The sequence below is a fragment of the Ostrinia furnacalis genome, unplaced genomic scaffold (assembly GCF_004193835.3).
Source record: "Ostrinia furnacalis isolate ACB-3 unplaced genomic scaffold, ASM419383v2 OfSCF0990, whole genome shotgun sequence".
Taxonomy (NCBI): domain Eukaryota; kingdom Metazoa; phylum Arthropoda; class Insecta; order Lepidoptera; family Crambidae; genus Ostrinia; species Ostrinia furnacalis.
Genome location: NW_021131229.1, coordinates 13,361 through 35,009, shown reverse-complemented (window position 1 = coordinate 35,009; position 21,649 = coordinate 13,361). Strand labels below are relative to the sequence as shown.

Sequence of the window (21,649 nt, the reverse complement as noted above, 5' to 3'; positions counted from 1 at the left end):
ACTTATTACTTATCAATCAATAAACTTAAATGAGAACAAATCAATAAAACTAAGAAAAGATACCAATTGAAAAAATTATAAAGTTATTTGTTTTCACCTGGTGTAAACACCCACGGGTGGAATGAAACGGGTTTTTATTGGGTTTTTACCCTCATGTAGGTTTTTACCCGGGTGGAAACCCATCTCTAATAATAGGTATATTAGTAATTTAAAATCAAAAATATTTTATTCAATTTAGACCACTAGTCGCACTTATGAACGTCAAAATATAGTAAAAAAATTATTCCCGCTTGCCCTTCCTTCGTAATAATAAAGCTTGTGCCATTAGGAGTGGATTAATCAACAGCGGTATTCAGATAATTATTATGTACACAATACAATTTACTGAATACAATTTTTGAAGAAATATGTGACGTGTGAGGTGCGAGAATCTGTAGCTCTAGAAAAGTGGCACTTTTTGATCGAAACTAAAATCGAATCCGTTCACGGAGCGATGTAACTCCATACAAAAAAACGCCGGAGCTAAGGCTTTTCGACATTACAACTGTCACGTTTTGCCACTGTCTAAAGAAAGAAGGGGCTTATTCCCCATTTAAAAGCTCCAATTAATTAAGGAGATAAATGAACAAAAAGTTCACTAATCCCCGTTGACGGGGATTGTCAACGGGGAATAGTGGAATAAGCCGAAAGAAGAGGGAGGACTGATACTTTGAGGTATCCATCAAAAGTTTTTTTTTTAATATCTGTTTCATCGATATTTATCAATTTACTTGGTGGGCAGCGCTATCGCTGTCAGAAATTGACGCGTTCACCTTCCACAAGAAAAATGGCACAGATTAACTAAAAATCTACGAAAAAATATTATATGTGATGAACGCAGCCTCTACAGTCTACAGTGTTGTCATCTTTGCATTGGGTAAACTACCATTTTATTTAATAGTTTCGCTATAAATAATAAATCTGCTCACGAAGCCTACTACGGTTATGGACTCGCAGCTTCTATAAAATGCAAATTGTTAGTTTACGGGCGATGACAATCACAACACAACTAGGCTGCGACCTGCGTAACCGCAACTTAGATCTGGGTATTTTGCCGAAACAGTAAATTTTCTGTGTCCAGGCAGGCGAACACATGTTTTTTTATATCTATCTGTATACAACTATTTTTATGGGAAAGTTCATCAAAAGTTTTATTTGTTTTTGCTATTACAATAGCAGAAACTACAAATAATACGGTAGAAAAACTTAATCAAAAGTCGTTTTTCTAATTTCCTTGTTATGTCCATTACTGTTGTTTGCCAAAATGAAGGCACATTATAAGAAATTGAAGCGTAATTTAATTCTAATAGCACTTTCTTTACATTTGAGAAACGTTTGGCTATCGGAAAATAAAAACTTTAAATGTCAAATACATATAGAAAGAAAATAAAGTGAAGTTAAGTTCTTGTCCAGGTCAAAAGTATAATTTCCTTGGGTCTTCTTTTCGACCATTGTAGTAACGAAACGAAAAAACTTAGAATGTAACGCACTGCACCGTTACACTCGGCCATGGCGTCCCAAGTGGCCATCAAAGCAAGACAGTACGTCATCATTGATCAGTTTCGCGACAAATCGCGTAAGTAGGTCCCTCCTTGGGTTTTTGTTTCCTAAAAAGTCAATTTCTTTGGGCGGTTTTTTGCAGCTAAACAATGGATTAATTTTAATGTTTACTTACACAAATGTAGTGTCTGTAGGGGTTAACCCATGATTTAAATAGTAAATGGATAGGGTAAATAGGTTTTTGTTTGTGGTGTCTTTTAGGCATAAATCTAATTTCTTTGGCCCTAATTTCCTTGTTTTCCGTGGCTTAAAATGGCCTAGGAAATTATAAAAAAAACATTTTTGATTCGGCGTAAAGTCAAATTTTTAGTATTTCTTTATTGAAATAAGTTTAAAATTTACATTTTATTTATTTATTTATTTATTCTAGAAGGCTGCTTGAAGGCTTACAGAAAATCCAACGCGCCAACAAGTTATAGGTACAATCGTGCAAATAATGTCAATTAAAAATGTCAATATTGTGTACAATTGTCAAGTAAAACGATAACAAATCAGTCAAATAAAATCAAAAATTAAATACATAAATAATTGTCTTAGAATGTCATATTACCTACATAATAAGAATAAGTATTAAATATTATTATGTCCAGATATTAGTATTAATGTCCATATTATAGTTATTAATTACACAAAAGTCGATAAATTAATACTAATATTGTACCCAAGCGGTCGGCAAATATATCGATATCGTCGTGCTGAGCAACCAAGTCCCCGATTAAACATAGTGCGCGGGTAGAAGGCGCGTTCGCTGCGCGAGTGGTGCGCGTGACCGGCCGTTGTAGCAGCCTAGGGCGGCGACGCGGTTCAATAATCCCGGTTTCATCCCGTGGTATTCGCGTGGGCACTAATAAGCCTACTTTTGCTACTATCTGGGGACTTTCAATTTTACCGTGTATAATCGACAGATAGTAGACTATACTGGACATTATCCTCCTAAACTTGAGAGTCTCCAAATCTACCATGCCAGAGACAAACAAGGACGGGTACAAGTAAGGGTAATATCCGTATCTCTTTTTATACAGCCAGCGAGCAAACTTGCGTTGAATTTTTTCTATCATCAAGGCATATTTATCCTCGTAGGGATCCCAAATGATAGAACCATACTCAAGCTTGCTACGGACGTATGCGCTATACAATATCTTAGCTACCCTAATATCGTCGAATTGAGCAGACGTCCTTATAACAAACCCTAATATCTTACTAGTCATTTTACAAATTTTTGTCACATGTTTGTGAAAGTCCAACTTAGAATCTAACATTAAACCTAGGTCTCGTATGTCATTAACTCTTTCCAACGGAGTGTCATTTAAATAATAATTATTATTCAATGGATAACGTTTACGTGAAAAAGTTATTACTTTACACTTGTCAGTATTAAATGCTAAACGATTGACAACACTCCATTCTAATACCGCATCAATGTCGCTTTGCAATGCTATAGCGTCTGGAACACTGGAGACACCCAAACAAAGTTTGAGATCATCCGCAAACAGTAGGCATTCTTCTACTTTTAAGAAATGGGTATCAGAATAGATATAGCACAACTTGTTTTTAACTCTTAACTCAATCTACTGCATTTATCTTTCTTAGTTGTGTAAAAACGTTATCATGAATAATATTCATTGGCATGTTTGCTTGTGAAGGTACACTAAAATGGGTAGAATTAAAAAAAAGCAAACCACAGAAGAAAACTTAGAGAAAACAGTATTTACAATTGTATAATAATTTCCTTGGCTACCAAAAATTCATGACCATCATAACTTTGTTTCTAAAACGAATTATGACGCCCCTTTTAGATACATTGGCTTAGTTTTTGCTTCTTAATGCAATGGGAAAATGAAAATAGTTAAAAACAAAAAAAAATTACGTGCCAAGGAAATTAGGCAAAATCGACCATTTTTGGCGAAATACCCATCTCCGATCTCGTGAGTTTGGAAATAAAACGGGGAGCCCCGGGCTACAGCGGCCCCAAAGACCGGACTTTTCCGCATGTAGGCAAGAAAATTCTTTAATTTAGCAATGACTTTTTTAGTAAAAAAGGGTTGCCTTTTTTAAATGAGGCTCTCAATAAACTTCGTTAGAAGAGGGGCCGTCTTATACGAATACCTACTTTGATTTTTGTAAACCGTAGCCGTAACGACTCAAACCAATAAAATAAAATTGATTAGATTTTAATTATTTATTTATTTTTACTTTTGCACAAAAACAACTGTACAGTGGCGGACTTAATGCCAGGTGGCATTCTTCATTTTAGGCAAATAAATAGGAATAGGAGGTCAAAGGTGAATTGAGTATTATGCCTTTTAACTTTTAGATCCTCAGAATAAAATTACTGCAACACAATGTGAATACATATTTAAAACACAAATTAATACAATACATAAAATTCCAAATCCACCATACCACTAATACTATTTTTATTTTATAAAATAATTTTTATCGTCCGTATCGTCGTCGAATTACTGATGTGAATAAAATACTCCTAGTTTAGTAGTTTTTGTGGCAGTAGTAGTAACCCCGTTCATATGTTTCTGGCGTAAAAAGAAGCGCACAGCGCGCCGTTTTTTGGCTTGTCAACTGAAACCACGCAACAATTTTCACTCGTAATATTCTTGATAAATATAATTATTTTCCTAATGTTTCATTTAAAAGAATATATCGATCGATGCGCCGTGCAAAGTGACAAATAATACCGTGGGTGTGATATTGTAAATCGGACTATTTATCGTTTTCCCACCGAAGTGACCCGCGAACTCCTAACATGCCTCTGTTGAAAAGGAAAGCCTTTGAGAAATCTACGGCGTCTGAGTACCTTCGCGACGACGACGAGGTGTTTCACTGCGAGCTAACCGACGAGATATTCAAGGACTATGAGTGAGTTTCATTTATTCAAGTGGATTTCGCGCATTTTTTGCGGTTTAGTACAAGATTTTGTAGTTATCAATGAGAAGGACGGTTGGCATCGTTGCCGTGCGTCAGGCCGCGCAATTAGGCGAGCGTGACACCATGTTACGCCGTATCGATGAGCCGCGGTGCGTTTTTTTCGGCACAATCATAACTTTTTGTTATTTTTTGTTTATAGGGAATACTGTGAGAGGATCATTTTGGTTAACTCCATGGTGTGGACATGTGAGATGACAGGGAAGAACAATTTGACATATGCTGAAGCGCTGGAAAGTGAGAAGGCAGCGAGGAGGTTGTTGAAGGACTTTCCTATGGAGCTCCGTATACCAATTCTGTACTTAGCTGTGCAGACAAACCGGTGTTCCTTTGCAGAGATGTCGGAGGACATATTCAACTTTGTGAGGGAGAGGTACTTTGTTGGGGAAACTGTTGAGGCCTGCTTGGAGGGAGATTTGTGGCGGGAAGCTCATGTGCTCTCCGTCACGGCCCAAAAGCAGCAGCCAGGCAGGTTAGTTATACTATTTTATCTTTATGTAGTTTTTATCTTCAGTGCACTTTCATAGCTGGCCCGTATTAGATTGACTAGATCAATAACATGATAGCAATAGAGATATAATAAACAAGTGGTAAGAATTGCCACTTGCATTGCTTTGTTACCAATACTTGTTTATTATTATGAAATGATGACTCATGCAAAACTATAATAATTAAATTTCAAAAATGAAGGTAACAAAACAATAATAATATTTTGACATAAATAACAGTACATATCAAATCTTTTAATATCTTATCTAACCAGAACATATTGCAATAACAGTATACTAGTACAGTAACAGTGTTAGGTACAGTGTTTTAATCTTTACATTTTTAATAAATGAGCTAAATAAAAACAATGTCTAATATAATACTAAAAACAATATTACTCTGATTTTTGAGTAATATTTTATTTTCAATTAATTAACTTTAATTAAAATAATTCAATTTACCAAATAAAATTTTATTATTATAGGAATTGCTTCTATTCTAGTACCAACAAGATTATAATAATATTATTTCCCTATTGGATTCTTCCCACTAAATTACTCGACCTTCACCCTTAGAAGGGTTAAACAAACAGTAGTTTTTTGTATTTCCTTAAACATGTGTTGAGGTAAGGTTCAAAATACTGTTGCAATTATATTTTACTGTACATTATATTTTACTGTACATAAGCCTTTCACAACAGTTTTTATATGTGAATAAAAAGTGACAAGACATTAATAGCTACAAAATAAATAACACTATTTACCTACCTAGTACTCTTCTAAGCAGCCCTTGTATAGTTGATAGTACTGTACATCATACTTCAAACTATTCATTGTTCAAGGGAAAATAGAACTTATTACAACTAAATAAGGTACTACTGTGTTATTTGTGGTCACTACGCTAACAATTGCTTTAGAAATCAGAAGGTGCTAAAGTACTACTTCATGTAATCCATTCTTTCTTCATTTTGTTGTAGATTGGTGAACTCTTGTCATTTAAGTGATAAATCAGACTGGATTTTTCTGTTCTTTCATAGACCTGCACTTATTAGTGTTACATATTTTGTAAATTATACAGGGTCCTTCTAAACTAGCTACATTCCTTTTAATGGGGGCATCTATACGGTACACTGAACAAGTTCACCAAATTTGAGTATGTGTTTTATAATGATTTTACAAAGTTACATTTTCTAACAAAAATAAAAATTCATTTCGTCTTACATAATGGAACATGCTGTATTTTTTACTCACACAACAAAGCTGTAGTGTATTCATTCTGCACAGGAACACGAGACACAACACACACAACGCTCACTACCACTGCACACTTTTTTGTTGTTTACACTCACGTCATAACAACTCACAGCAGTCGTCACAGCACAGCTGATAGCCGATTAGCTGATCGACTGATTGGGCGAGCTATCACTTTAATGTTGCAGGCCTACTCTCATATCGTTGTCTATCCTTATTATCTTATGTTAATCACAGTAAAACGGACTCACGATACCATCGAAAAATCAATCAGCAAAGGCCATGATTTTTAAGGCGCGTCTTAGTAAATTTATTTGCATTTGTGCATCTGTGCGTCGCAGTATACACTATTACTAGTCTATGTATACGACGGCCGAGATTTTGTCGTTTAGAAATATCTTCAAAACTAGGTACCTGACTTAGCTTTATGAAAGAAAACGTATTGGCAAAACTACGCATTTTTACATTTATTAAAAATAAAAAGCTTGAGTAAATAGTCTTTATTTTATGAAACTATGTCATTTACTTACTAGGATATTTAAAAGTATGGAATTAAGTATGAATTACTAGTAGTACTATTTAACATAATGGAATAACGATCATTACTTTCATAAACATTAGGCACAACAAAAATAATAACATTATTTGCAAATTAATAATGTAGAATTGTAGAATAACGTGTACCGCTACAAAATTATTTTAATCCACAGTCAGACTAGCTATAAATTTAACAAAATATCAGTTTTATCGGAATTTATTCATTTTCGAATCGAGTCACACGATATCATTCGATGACTTTGCGAATGCAGTACGATGATACGATTACTTTTACGTTGCGGCAATCACTAAAATTCGTTAAAATGACACTAATGACGTTTAAAAAGTGGCACGCTCGGCTTCATACAATTTTTGACACATGCTGCATCACAGATAATATGGATAGATCTGTGGATTTGTTAAAACCATAGATATGGATAGATGCAGCATGTGTCAAAAATTGTATGAAGCCGAGCACAGATATGGATAGTGTTGCAATTGAACACAACACTAGTGAAGTCACCCTCCGGATGTGACCCCATCTCTAGCCCTCTCTCCGCCATACTTTTTCCTACTGCGAGCATACTCTTTTGTAAATCCATTGAGAACAATTATTATACATACTTATTTAAACTTTCAGTCTTTTAATTATTGCTTCAGGTTATGGGCCCAGCCCCTGAAAGTAAAATTTTTTGTAAAAAGTTTAATTCCGAAAAGTACCGCGTAAAAATAGTTGAGGTTAGGTTGCCGCAGATAGTTTTCTTTCAGCTTATTTCAGCTAAAAGTACAATTCAGTTTCCGAGGCAATGTCGACAAATACAGTTCACATTGACAAACTGACCGGGAGAGAAAACTACAACACATGGAAATTCGCCGTAAAGTCATACCTCGAGCTAGAGGAGTTGTGGGAATGTATCGAAAATGAGGACGGCGTGGTAAATCCGAAGCTAGACCTGAAAGCTAAGTCAAAAATAATTCTGCTCGTGGATCCGATCAACTACATACATATCCAAGATGCAAAGACTTCAAGACAGGTATGGCTAGATCGAGTCAATTACGAATCACATTTTTATTTAATTTGCTAAGGGGATATTAAGCGATTAAAATTAACATGAAAAATGTGCCTGCTTTATCGTAATAATAACCGTAATTCTAAATTTCATAGTCATGGTAACTATCCCATTTGTGTATGGCATAAAAATAAGTCATTGATTTCGGCAACTAACTTTTTTGCTTCGTTTCGTTGCTACGTTTGAAATAAAAGATTTTTACAAGCGCAAAAGTATTTTAACGAACTTTTGAATAAACATCATTCCATTAAGGCCACTAAATAAGTACTTACCACATAAGATTTTTTTATGTTACCAAAAATAAATAAACTTTAATTTTCTACTTAATTTAATTCCTTAAATAACTAGTAGTAGCCCTAGAATAGCTTGTGTGGCGCCCGGTCCGTCGTCCGGCGGCACTCTTGTGTTCGCGGCCAGTGGCCCAACGGCAGCACAAGCGCAATGGCGGCCATTACGTAAGCTCGTGTGCGTGCGGATTTTTGTCAGTGTAGTAGTGAATCAGCTGAACAGGGTGTTGTATTGGGTTGATAAGAAATGAAGTTGTTTCCTTAATTATCTCGGAAACTAGCCTGAATTTTTGGCTCAAACTTTGGGAACGTATTCAGTGTGACGTATACATGCTCCCATTAAACGGAACGTAGCTGATTTAGAAGGACCCTATATATCCTGCCTTGTAATAACCAAGAGGCTAACAAAGTTTATTAAGTTACTACCATCACTTCTCAGTACCAGCTGTCATACTCGAATTTTCCCGCTTGTCTTTCCTACCACTTCAGTTCTTAAGTTACCAGACTCTGCAGCATAACTGATAAACTGACAAAAAACTCAACAAGTGGAGGCCAAGTTTGTCCCAGTGGAAAGATAAACTTAGAAAGTGGTTAGGGCAAACTGTATTTGGGATGTGTATATAAGTGCCTTGAAAAGGTCCACTTATAAAGAGTTTGTGTACAATCAAAACTTCAAAAGCCCAAGGTTTACTGTCAGAAAATGCCTTATGTCTTATGTACTCTATGTAAGATTGCCTTAAATGATTTCTTCTCAGCACTTGCCATATGTTTGTCTCGAAGCATAAGGTAGCGTATGGTAGGGCCCAAAAGATAAGGAGACATGTAAAGGGCCCCATAAGGGCTACCTTTTTTTTATTTACAATATTTTGACGTTCACAAGTGCCCCTTGTGCTCTAAATTGAACAAAATATTTTTGATTTAGATTTTGATTTTGAGGTACCATTAAAATAAACAAATGACTTCATCTGCCATTAAATAAATCAATGTATATCTACTCTCCAGCAAAGCGACGCTTCCAGCAACAGCATACGCCTACGAGGTTGAGCAGTTCGACGAATCTGAAGAGGGCAGCACCGGACAGATCGGCACCGCGCCGCACGACCGCGTGCGCCGGCGCAAGGGCATCTATACACGCGACAAGAACCGCCTGTTCCTCAAGCAGTTCGTGCAGCAACAGACTGGCGGCGTCATCGGGATCAAGGTGGGTGTCTACTGCAGCACGTACTGCCAGGAGTACAGTTGCAGTCAAGGCGGGCAGAGGCACCGCGCCGCACGACCGCGTGCGCGCCGCAAGGGCGTCTATACCAGCGACAAGAACCGCCTGTTCCTCAAGCAGTTCGTGCAGCAGCAGGCCGGCGGCGTCATCGGGATCAAGGTGGGTGTCTAAAGCCGGGTCTGTGAGCACGTAGAATTTTGTCCAATGACCCCTAGCTACCCATCCTTATCGCTCGCGCGTAATTATATTACTGTCGCGACTGTGCGACTGGCACCCGCAGTGAGTGTGCAAGCGCGATAGCAACATAATTACGCGCGAGCGATAAGGATGGGTAACCAAGGGTACATTGGACAAAATTCTACGTGCTCACGGACCAGACTATACTGCAGCACGTACTGCCAGGAGTACAGTCGCAGTCAAGGCGGGCAGAGGCACCGCGCCGCACGACCGCGCGGCGCAAGGAAGAAAGAGAAAGGATTTGAAGGAAGACCAAAGCCTATTTACATCGCGACAAGAACCGCCTGTTCCTCAAGCAGTTCGTGCAGCAGCAGGCCGGCGGCGTCATCGGGATCAAGGTGGGTCTACTGCAGCACGTACTGCCAGGAGTACAGTTGCAGTCAAGGCGGGCAGAGGCACCGCGCCGCACGACCGCGTGCGCGCCGCAAGGGCATCTATACGCGAGACAAGAACCGCCTGTTCCTCAAGCAGTTCGTGCAGCAGCAGACTGGTGGCGTCATCGGGATCAAGGTGGGTGTCTATTGCAACACGTACTGCCAGGAGTACAGTTGCAGTCAAGGCGGGCAGAGGCGCAAGGGCGTCTATAGTATACCCGCGACAAGAACCGCCTGTTCCTCAAGCAGTTCGTGCAGCAGCAGACTGGTGGCGTCATCGGGATCAAGGTGGGTGTCTATTGCAACACGTACTGCCAGGAGTACAGATGCAGTCAAGGCGGGCAGAGGCACAAGGGCGTCTTTAGTATACCCGCGACAAGAACCGCCTGTTCCTCAAGCAGTTCGTGCAACAGCAGGCCGGCGGCGTCATCGGGATCAAGGTGGGTGTCTACTGCAGCAGCGTCCTGCCAGGAGTACAGTTGCAGTCAAGGCGGGCAAAGGCGCAAGAGCGTCTATACCCGTGACAAGAACCGCCTGTTCCTCAAGCAGTTCGTGCAGCAGCAGACTGGCGGCGTCATCAGGATCAAGGTGGGAATCATCATCATTTCAGCCATAGGACGTCCACTGCTGAACATAGGCCTCCCCCAATGCTTTCCACGTTGATCGATTGGTAGCGGCCTGCGTCCAGCGCTTCCCTACCTGCAAGGTAGGAATAGTGTGTCATATTGAACAGTAGCATTGATTATTTAAGGGACCCCCTACACTTTCGAGGGTTGTCGTCTAGCCAGATCCGGCGTTTAGCAGCGACTCAGCATTAGCGTTGCGGCGGTTCTTGTCGCGACGTAAATAGGCTTTGGACTTCCTTCAAATCTTTTTTCTGGATGATGATTAATTACAAGTTCTAATTTGATTGATGTTTTTGAACTTTTTACTATGTATCTGAGAAAAGGTTTATATTTCAATGGTATAAATGTCATTAAAATATTACTGCATTGAGAAAATAAGATTAGTAGTACAAACATTTTTCTTTTGCGCTAATCTGCAATCAGTCCCAAACTATAATCAGATTTGTCCCATGCATTTTAACATGTTCAAGGAGCTCCCCAGCAGGATACTCCTCATTCACCATCTGATTTGGTATCATATTTATCTTTACTTTCTTTTTCTACAGAAAGCAGCCCTGGACAAGTATAACATATCCAAGGTACACTTCGAGCAGATCTTCACCGGTTCTCCGCCCGAGTTCCCGTCGTCCAAGAAGCTGATGAAGACCAACGGCTCGCCGCCTGCCTCCAAGAGCCAAGCCAAGCCGGGGTCTGCGTCTAAGCTGAACAAGTCCGCAAAGAAACCCAGTCCGGACAAGAAGGGTAGACAGGAGTCTATGGACAAGTTCGTAAAGAAGTCCGACAAATCTGAAGGTATGAAAAAGAAATAATTCTTTAGCATTGATTACGCAAATAAAGAAATTTGATTTGATTTGATTTGAATTTTGGCCTTGGGGCTCATATTCTGAATTGACAGAAAAAATTGAAGTAAACATCGATCAATAAATATGTACTATGAATTATGATGTTATTAACATAAATAAACTTAATGATAGTTTTTATGATCTTCAGTAAAAACTGTTCGTAATTTACTAAAATCTTTTTTTTTTTTAAATCTTTAAATATTTCCTTTTAAACAGCTGCCTGTCTAAACATTTACTGCCTTTTAATTGGTCCAACAACCTTCAGAATTAGTGCTTTTCTCATTGTCTCAACCTTCAATCGGTGTTATGCCCTTTTGAGGGCAGTGTTTACACTGAGCTCTTAGCTTTTTACATCGCTGCGGCACACATCACTCTGACGCAGGGAACTATTTAAAAGCTAATTTCGTTTCATTAAACTTGTTTATCATCTTTGTCTCTTACCGTTTAGTCACTTGTCTTTTTGCAACTACACATAAGTGTTTGCAAATAAACGATTTATCTATCTACCTTTTTTTACAGTAAAAGCCAAACCACCAAGCGACCCAGCCGCCAAGAAGAGCGCTCAAGAGCTGGCAGAGAAGATGCGCCGCGCCGAAGACCAGATGCGCCAGCGCAAGGAGGAGGAGAAAGCCAAGAAAAAGGAAAAGACGGCGCGGCTGCAGGCCTACCTCAAGGAGTGGCAGAAGGTGAAAGATGACCTCGAGCTCGAGGATCATAAGGTCAGTATCCTGTTTTGATATTTCCAGTAGTGTAAGGCGCGGCTGCAGGCCTACCTCAAGGAGTGGCAGAAGGTGAAAGATGACCTCGAGCTCGAGGATCATAAGGTCAGTATCCTGTTTTGATATTTCCAGTAGTGTAAGGCGCGGCTGCAGGCCTACCTCAAGGAGTGGCAGAAGGTGAAACACGACCTCGAGCTGGAGGATCATAAGGTCAGAGCCTTGTATATTAACTTATTTACTTATACATGTAGGAATTGAAATGCGGTTCTAATTCCCACGTACTTATTTGCCCAAGATAGAAAATAATAAAAATAGTAATTTAAAACAATCGTCGTTCGTCTACACGTCGTCGTACGTCACACACACACTCTTCCTTCTAACTCTTTCACACATCCTTACGTTCCGTTTCGCACTCATATCCTACATACATTAGGAAGCACAATAAAATATCATTAGGTAGATGAACAAATGGGCAAGCCTTCCACGAGAAGTAAGTAGATTCAGGTAACGCAGGACCGGTCTTAGTGGAAATCCTCGACAGAGGCCTTTGTCTAGCAATGGATGTCATTTGGCTGAAACGAACTAAACGAGATGGAAAAAATAATACTATGCCCTATTATTGTGATTCTTTTAAGTACCCAACTGAATTTAAATAGAAAAGACAGAAAATTTGTGGTGCTTGATTTATTTATTTATTTTAAACTTATATGCACATATAACAGTGTACATAATGGCTTTCGGCATTTTCCTCCAGTAAACCTTAGGGCCAAACTGACAATAAAGAACAATCTGTTGTTCATAACATGTGTCAGCTAGCTATTTCTGAAAATCTTTTTCCTTTCTCCCACAGCCGCTCCCAAAAGGCACACCAGTGGAGATCGAAGGCATACCACAAAAGCACATAGGGGATTTCCTCTCGGTGCTATCATTCGTCCACACATACTCCGACGTGCTGAAGACCAAGGACACGTTTCACTCGTCGCTGGAGCTGGATACTTTCAGGTGGGTACAGACTAGAGAGTTTAGTTGTAACAGGGCATCGAGCATTCGCCGGGTTAAAATCTAGAAGTTTTTTTTTAAATGTAACTAATATTTCATCAAGCTAAAGCTCGCGCATATTTCAACGATAACAATAACATACCGAGGATGCCCAATTAATCAGATTTGCCTCCTTCTTGAACTAGAATGCCACTACTTGCCGAGTTAGGATGCGCACCGTAATAAAATCTTATCGATGATAGATTACAAAAGTATGGATAGCGCATACAATCTAAAATACGACGCGATATAAGTTTATCGCGGCGTGCATCCTAGGCCTAATGGACCGGAATGTCCCCAACTGAAACATAAAGCCCCCACCTGGACCAGGATGCCAGCACCTGGACTAGAAAGCTCCCACCAGGACCAGAATGCGTCCATGGACTAGAATATCACGACTAGGTTGCGCTCCACGATAAGATTTTATCTCGATTATATCGATTTTACGCGATAAGTCCATACGTTTGTCGTCTAAAATCATCGATAAGATTTTATCACGGCATTGACATTACGTCAATGTCACTATGACAGCAGCTCATTGGTTATAAGTTATAACGATACCGTTATAACGTTTTAGATTTTCCACAATTAACACTACATTGTAATATTCTATTCCCCTTTCAGGAAAGCGCTAACCCAGAAAGAACACGCGGGCGTGTTCAGCGACCTGGTTCAGATGCTTCTCACCACTATCTTCGGCCTGCAGGAGGACGAGGCCGAGGAATACAACGAGCAGCAACGCATACAGGAGTCCACCGGTGAGTGCAGCCTCTTTAATGGACCTTACGGTGAGGGTATAGAGTTTAAAATCGAGTGCGGTTTTTCGTAGAGTTAACAGTGTTGTCACCTCTGTTCGTCTGGGTAATATCTCTCTAGTCAACACTATACAGGAAAGACATAAAGTTAAAAAAGAAAATGGTTTGTCGTCGATAATGGTAGAGATATGATTGTTGTTAATGAAATAAATAAATAACCCTCACGAAGGTACTTTACCAACTAGTGGCCCCTTGTCATCTTCCTAATATCGGTGTACATGTATTCAGCACCTTACAGTGAAGACATAATACATTGAGGTTTATCATGGGCTTAAACTTACCGTGAAGGTACTTTTCCAACTACAAGTAAGTTGTCATTAGCGGCCTGTATGTTTCAAGTGGCCAGTCACGAGCACCTTAATATAGGAAACCTGACGTGTTCCATTGTTGGGAGACGTTACTACTCGCACTTTTACTCGTAACAAAACTAACGTTCCTAAATATTTTTCTAATAAATATTTTATGTTATGGCAGAGGTAAAAGAGATGAACGACGAGATTGGCACTCACCAAGCGATCGAGCTGGCCACCAAAGCTAGCAAGTGGTCGCAGACCTACCTCGCCACGCCTCTCAGCAAGCTGCCGCTAGACCCTACGACCGTCAGCGAGGTTTTGAGGTAAGATGTAAACCATGGTCTTCCTAATATAAATAAATAAACATGTACTGTAGATTTTCTGATATGAATCGTGTAAGCATCAGTTTCACTAATTATAGACGTCGAAATTCACTGATGAAATGTCGAATTCTGGCTTAGTTCCGCATACCTTCTACTGAAATTTAGATGCCATCGTACGGTATGTTTCCATTGCCCAAATAACAATTCGCGAATTCTCCGACTGATTTTAGGAGACTACGCTAAAATTTGCGCGGGTGCATGTTTCGATCGTCCGATATCTGTATTGCGTGCCCTATTAAAATTTATTGCACGTACGCAGCATGAGCCCGCTCCGCGTGTGAAAACGTCACAGGCATGCACGCCACACTGCGCTGTTACTATTTTTTAGGGTTCCGTAGTTCTGACAAGGAACCTTTATAGTTTCGTCATGTCCGTCTGTCCTCGCCAATTATTCGATATAGACGCGTGCGAGCGCCCGCGTGAGTTTCAGCGGAGGCCCTTAGGAGAATGAGGGCTATCGTTTTAGTGCTCACCAGTTAGCGCCACTGTAGAGTAAGGTCCTGTCAGTTGCTAGTAGCGAAGACAGTGGCACTAACTGGTGAGCGCGAAAGTGGTAGGAGGACTATCGCATTTGCACTCATTAAGACGGCGCCACTGTAGAGTAAGGTCCTGTCAATCGCCAGGGGTGCCAACTGTTAAGTATAAAAACGATAGCCCTCATTGGTTGCAAATTGTTTATTTTCTGTCCAAGTGAATTTATAAAATGCTTTATCCCCAGATTACATCTGCTATCGTCGGGAGCAGCGCCCGGCAACCGCTGCGCAACATGGCGCTACCACCAGCGCGGCGGCTACAGCAGCGTCGACGACCCCGGGCTCAGGCTGCGCGTGCAGCACCCGCGGCTCTTGCGGGCTCTCGCCGCCGCGCACGTAGCTGACTTACAGTTAGGTAGGGACCCCGGCCCCCCGAGGCCCCCCAGCGGGCCCTGGCCCACCAGTCCGCCCTGGCCCCCCAGTCCGCCCAGCGGGCCCCGACCCACCGAGACCCCTAGCGGGCCCCGGGACCCCTCAGCGGGCTCCGGCCCCCCGAGACACCCTAGCGGGCTCTGGGCCCCCGAGACCACTCATCGAGGCTATAGATTCCGCGAATGTTTGAGTGTTATCGGTACACGCTAAATCATCCATGAGTGCACGCACACTACAATAATGACGCTCGGATTGCTCGGATCAAACTCTCCGCACCCTGCGCGACCGAGACCAAAGATTGGTGGGGCGCGTCTTCGTGGATGGCACGATGTATACAGCAGCGTCGACGACCCCGGGCTCAGGCTGCGCGTGCAGCACCCGCGGCTCTTGCGGGCTCTCGCCGCCGCTCACGTCGCCGACCTGCAACTCGGTAGGTACCCGGCGGGCCCCGGCCCCCCGAGGCCCCCCAGTGAGGCTGCGGCAACACCTAATCTTACTCCATACAAAATGGAGTCCATAATTTAGCGATACGCTATCCAATTGGCTTGATTACTCTACTTAGAGTGGCGCCAACTGATGAGTGGTCACTCTGCAGTGGCGTCAACTAATGAGCGTTCAATCTACAGTGTCGCCAAGTGAGGAGCTTTTACTCTACAGTGGCGCCAACTAATGAGTGTTCACTCAAGAGTGGCGCCCACTGATTAGCGTTTACTTTTCAGTGGCGCCAACCGATGAATGTTAAAACGGGACCTATCCTCATTGTCAAAAAAGTAAAATCTGTAAATCCATGCTATTGTCTTATTAATGTTTTCTTCTTGTTCCAGAGGACAAGTTCGTGGTCCTACAATGCCTGATGAACCAAATCCTGAGCTACGCCACCGTCCGAGACATCATTGAAGAAAAACTTGAGGAACTCAAAAACACTAAACATGCGCTGAGGACTCTCACGGTGAGAACTCAAATCCTACTTTATGACTAAGATAAAAAAGCAGTGTCTTGCTTTTCCTCTGTTTATTATTCCCAGAAAAAAGACAAATATTGCCACCTTTTAATACACGATAAATAATAATAAATAATAAATAAATATCCTTGGACATTTTACACTACGCTCCTAGTCCCAAACTAAGCAAAGCTTGTACTATGGGTACTAGACAACGGATATAAACATACTTAAATACTTTTTTTTTTGTAAATACATATTATACATAGAAAACACCCAGTCCAATACAAACAAATATGTTCATGCACACAAATGTTTGTACTGTGTGGGAATCGAACCCGCAACCTCCGGAATAGTAGTCCGTTTCGAACCACTACACCAAACGGCCGACGCTCGTGTTCATTTGTTTTTTGATTGAGCTCAAATCCTAAGCATTGAGCAATTTCATTTATTACATCACACGAAATTTTACATAAAGCATTGTTCTCAAGACGTATCTACCCTCTTTCTAGATCAATGAACGTAAGCGCGAAGTGCAAGTCGTAGCCGAGCGCCAAGAAATAAGAAAAAAAGCGGTCGCCACGAAGGAGGAACAGAAACTCTCTGGTGAAAAGGCCAAAGCCGTGGACGAAAACGCCAAGCTCGCTATCGAGAAACTGAACAAGGATAACGAAAATAAAAAGCTGGAATATCAGAAGAAGGTCAAAGAGCTGCAGCTGGAGATATTCGAGTCCGTGACTTATATGGGTAAGTTTAAGAAATTATCATTTTCATTCTATAACGAAAGGAGACTACTTTTGGCAAGTCCAATCGCCATTTATTTTAAGACATATTTGCTTGTTATTTGGAAACGTTCGAACTTAGGCCTTTGAAAAACTCTTCCTGTAGCTGACATACGAGGCGACTTGGAGAATAATATGTGAACATCAGTCCTTCCCAACTCGTCTGATCTGCAAGGAGTTAGGTCCAATCCTCCATTTTCCTCTATAAAATGGGACCTCGTCCTTCTGCTGTGAAGAAGAAATGATCTAATGATCATGTGCAGGTTGGGCTTGGGCTATATGAAGTGAACCTTTACGTTTAACCCTTATTAAACCAGGCTTAATCATCATCATCATCATCTCAGCCATAGGACGTCCACTGCTTAACATAGGCTTCACCCAATGCTTTCCATGTTACTCGGTTGGTAGCGGCCAGCGCTTTCCTGCTACCTTTATGATGTCGGCTTAAACCAGGCTTAGGAAAAAAATATTACCAACCGTATCTTCACAGCATAAGATTCAAATTTATGTGTGCTGTATTTAACCACTGCCTAGTTGAACTTAAAGTACTGAGTTAACCCTTCGCCCACAGGTTCGGACCGCGCCTTCCGTCGGTACTGGATCAACCAGCGCGTGGCTGGTCTATTCGTAGAAGCCGGAGCAGAACCGCGCGGGCCCTGCCGCGACAAGCCGGTCCCGCCGGCGCCGCCGCGGACTGACGACACGCTCAGCTACGTCACCAAGCTGTTCGAGACTGAACGAGGTAGGTTACCTGACGCTTACTGGACAGGCTGTTCGGAATAGAAATTGCGATTCGCTACAAATAAAATCAAAAATATTTATTCAATTTTGACCAGTATTATGACACTTATGAACGCCATTTATTTTTTATTATTATTTTTTATGCTAGACAAGGCAGGTATTTGACCGCAATCGCACCTCGTGTTAAGTGAGATGCAGTCTAAGATGGTACATATCTGTAATTGTAATAATATTAATGTAATATATGTAATAATCTGTAATCATGGTATTTCATTTAAAAAAGAAAAGGTAGCCCTTTACATGTCATCATCTTTTGGGCCCTACAACCTTTTCTTTGAGAACTAGCAGCCCTCTAGAAAAGTCACATCAATTTCTCAATCACTACAGATCGGAATAGCTAAAAAAAAGTTGGAGCGAAGCGATTTTCAAATTTCAAATCTAGTAATTTTAATACTGCTCACGATGTTACTTTACCTAGGGAGCCAGTTGTTCCGAAGGCCAGCAAATGTTGTAGTCGAAAAACAAAAGCGTATTTTTTATTCTGAACAGCTTGTTTAGTAACTAAAAAATCTTTGTATGTAATGTAATCTCTTGTACCTACAGCTTAACCCTCTATAATAACTTACCAGACTTAGAAATGAATGAAAAATGAAACGTAATGTTAAATTATCACAGGTTTTAACATAAATGCACTTGAATTAAATATTATCAAATAAACTAAGTCCTAAACCTAAAAATCGCAGGACCCTAGCAAACCCATTGATAAAATTGGGCGACACAGTTGCTACAAAATCATTTTTGTCCATTAGGGTCACCAATAGTTTTAGTTTCGCGACTGCCCGCTTCATTGCTCCCAAAGCCGACAGGTAAGTGTTAAATAATAAAAAGAAATAATGTGCCATCATGTAAATAAAAGCTATTTCACTAAATTCTAACTGTATGTCATCAAAAAATCATTCATCGCATTTATCATCTTTTTATTTGCATTATATGTTAAAATCTGAGATTAAAAGTGTTGCGTCTATGTGTATATTTTGAACAATTCATTCATTGGTTCAATTTTACTTTACCAATTTTTATTTTGTCCATGATTATACAGGGTGAACTTTAAATCGTTGGCATCCTTTTAAACTAAGACTTTGTGTCATATTCAGAGAATGTACTATGTATCATGAGTAGAGTCTTAGTTTAATTAAAAGGATGCCAACGATTTCAATGTCGCCCTGTATTGATTTAATTTATTAGGGCATGGCAGCTTAACTTATTATCTTAACAAAATCGTAAAGTTGTTCAACTTAATGTCACTCAATAAATTGTTGTTAACTTTTAAACATATTCATATCTTACATATTAACAGTAGCACGTTTGCTAACCCTTTAACGAGTCAGATTCGTATTTGAGACGTGACCTTCAAGGTTGCTCACTCGCTACAATAGTGCAGCGACAGAACTATTTGAATCACAAATATTGACGTATCTTGAGCGAGAAAATAGTTGTTAGTTTGTCGCTTAGTCGTCAACAATTGCATTGACTGCTACTTGTTCCAGCGAGCAGCGACAAAGAGAACGACTCGGGCGCCAACTCGCGCGGCAACTCGCCCAAGAAGCCGCTGACTAGTCTCAACGGGCTGCATAAGGCGGCGGTCGAGCCCAGCACGCAGCAGCTGAGGGAACTCCTCGTATGCAGCGGAGACATCGCCACTTGCTCTGTGCATGGAAAGGTGAGGCGCCAACTGGGCGGCAACTCGCTCGAGCAGCCGCTGGCAATCTCAACGGACTGCATAAGGCTGATTGCAGCCAGAACATGAGGGCGCCAACTCGGCGGCAACTCTCCCAAGAAACCACTAGCAGCCTCAACTTTTATTATTCCAATAGTGCTCCTAGACAAAGCGGCGCAAGCGCAATATTCGATGCTTTCAGCCTCTGCACTTGTATTTAGTAGTGACGATAAGGTATTCCATGCGAGTACGAAGCAGAATATGGTTTTGCACCGTAAGGGCTATATTTCACCGGGACACCATGGCGGCGCAACCAGGTGTCCCGGTGAAATATAGCCCTAAGGTGTAACGTGTTCATTCAATCATTCAGTTGGAACTCAAACATTACGTTATCCCAGTCTAATATTTTCATAACTTTATCCCCAGAGCGACCGACCTAGCTGGCAGGTGTACCATACTGAAGACCAGATCGAGGCGCTGATCCAGGCTCTCAATAAAAGAGGACTACGTGAAGGCGAGCTACGGACCGCATTGCAGCACCAGCGGGCGTTAGTAGTGGCCCGAGCTACGCCCTGCCCACTACATTTGCTCAGTCCCGCCGCTACGCCCGTAAGTACCACTTAGCACTTAGTTATCTAGAGTCTGTAATACGGTGTATAGCTCACGAAGAAGCTGATTCAGGTGTTTAACAGCACCAGCGGGAGCTAATAGTCGCCCGCGTTACGCCCTGCCCGCTACATTTGCTCAGTCCCGCTGCTACGCCCGTAAGTACCATACCACTTGTCTAGAGCCGCACGGAGAAGCAGATTCAGGTGTTAAACAAGCGAGGTTTGTGTGAGAGCGAGCTACATACTGCATTACAGCACCAGCGGGCACTAGTGGTCGCCCGCGTTACGCCCTGCCCGCTACATTTGCTCAGTCCTGCCGCTACGCCTGTAAGTACCAAACCACTTGTCTAGAGCCGCATGGAGAAGCAGATTCAGGTGTTAAACAAGCGAGGACTGTGTGAGGGCGAGCTACACACTGCATTACAACACCAGCGGGGTATAGTTGTGGCTCTACCCTCTGCATCTGCTCCTGTAAGTACTACTTACCTCTTTTCTAGAACTTGTAATACGGTGTGTACCGTTAAGAAGACGTTGAACAAGCGACGGCGAGCTACGGACCGCATTACAGCACCAGCGGGCGTTAGTAGTGGCCCGAGCTACGCCCTGCCCGCTACATTTGCTCAGTCCCGCCGCTTCGCCCGTAAGTACTATACTACTGATACTTGTCTCCCACAAGGGCCTCATAAGAAGACTCATGGTCATCCAAAGGGTGATGGAGCGTGCTATGCTCAGAGTTCTCTGCGTAATCGAGTCAGAAATGAGGAGATCCGCAGAACTAAAGTGACTGACATAGCCCGCAGAATCGCTAAAATCTAGTGGCAGCAGATCTTTGTGGAAATCCTTGGTGAGGCCTTTGTCCAGCAGAACGAATATTTTTTTAGAGCCCGTAACAGAGGACCAGAGCTTCTATAAAATGCCTATTTCCTACAATGATTAGAATCTATGACGTCACTAGCATCTACTTCCCTCCATACTACTTTTTTAGTCAGCGGCAGTTGTTAGAGAATCTGCTCCATATAACCTTTGTTTTTCCATTCCAGCCTCCCCCAGTGCACCAAACGCGGCACAAGAAACTGCAGTTATCGCTCACGGTGCCTCCCGACTGCTCGTTGAGCGAGGCCTTGGAACTGTCGCTCAGGGATCACATCCTTGAGTTGGAGGAGAAGATATTCCATGGATGTCTTGGGACTTTGAAAGTTAAGGTGTGTATGTTGACTTTGACTTTGACCAGGCCTGTTCAT

General features: G+C 41.5%; 1 protein-coding gene across 1 annotated transcript in view; it reads left to right on the top strand.

The window, feature by feature from the left end:
* Positions 1-4,099: 4,099 nt before the first annotated feature.
* Acf (ATP-dependent chromatin assembly factor large subunit) overlaps positions 4,100-21,649 on the top strand; it is a gene marked incomplete at its 3' end in the record, with an annotated part of 30,184 nt that continues 12,634 nt past the window's right edge. Inside the window, exons 1-15 of the mRNA XM_028301773.1 lie at positions 4,100-4,473; positions 4,682-5,011; positions 9,175-9,373; positions 11,171-11,417; positions 11,987-12,186; positions 13,037-13,188; positions 13,849-13,982; positions 14,514-14,655; positions 15,434-15,603; positions 16,445-16,569; positions 17,073-17,307; positions 17,914-18,084; positions 19,631-19,803; positions 20,227-20,409; positions 21,449-21,610. Coding sequence (XP_028157574.1) covers positions 4,361-4,473; positions 4,682-5,011; positions 9,175-9,373; positions 11,171-11,417; positions 11,987-12,186; positions 13,037-13,188; positions 13,849-13,982; positions 14,514-14,655; positions 15,434-15,603; positions 16,445-16,569; positions 17,073-17,307; positions 17,914-18,084; positions 19,631-19,803; positions 20,227-20,409; positions 21,449-21,610 — 2,736 coding nt within the window. The remainder of the gene's footprint in view (positions 4,474-4,681; positions 5,012-9,174; positions 9,374-11,170; positions 11,418-11,986; positions 12,187-13,036; positions 13,189-13,848; positions 13,983-14,513; positions 14,656-15,433; positions 15,604-16,444; positions 16,570-17,072; positions 17,308-17,913; positions 18,085-19,630; positions 19,804-20,226; positions 20,410-21,448; positions 21,611-21,649) is intronic.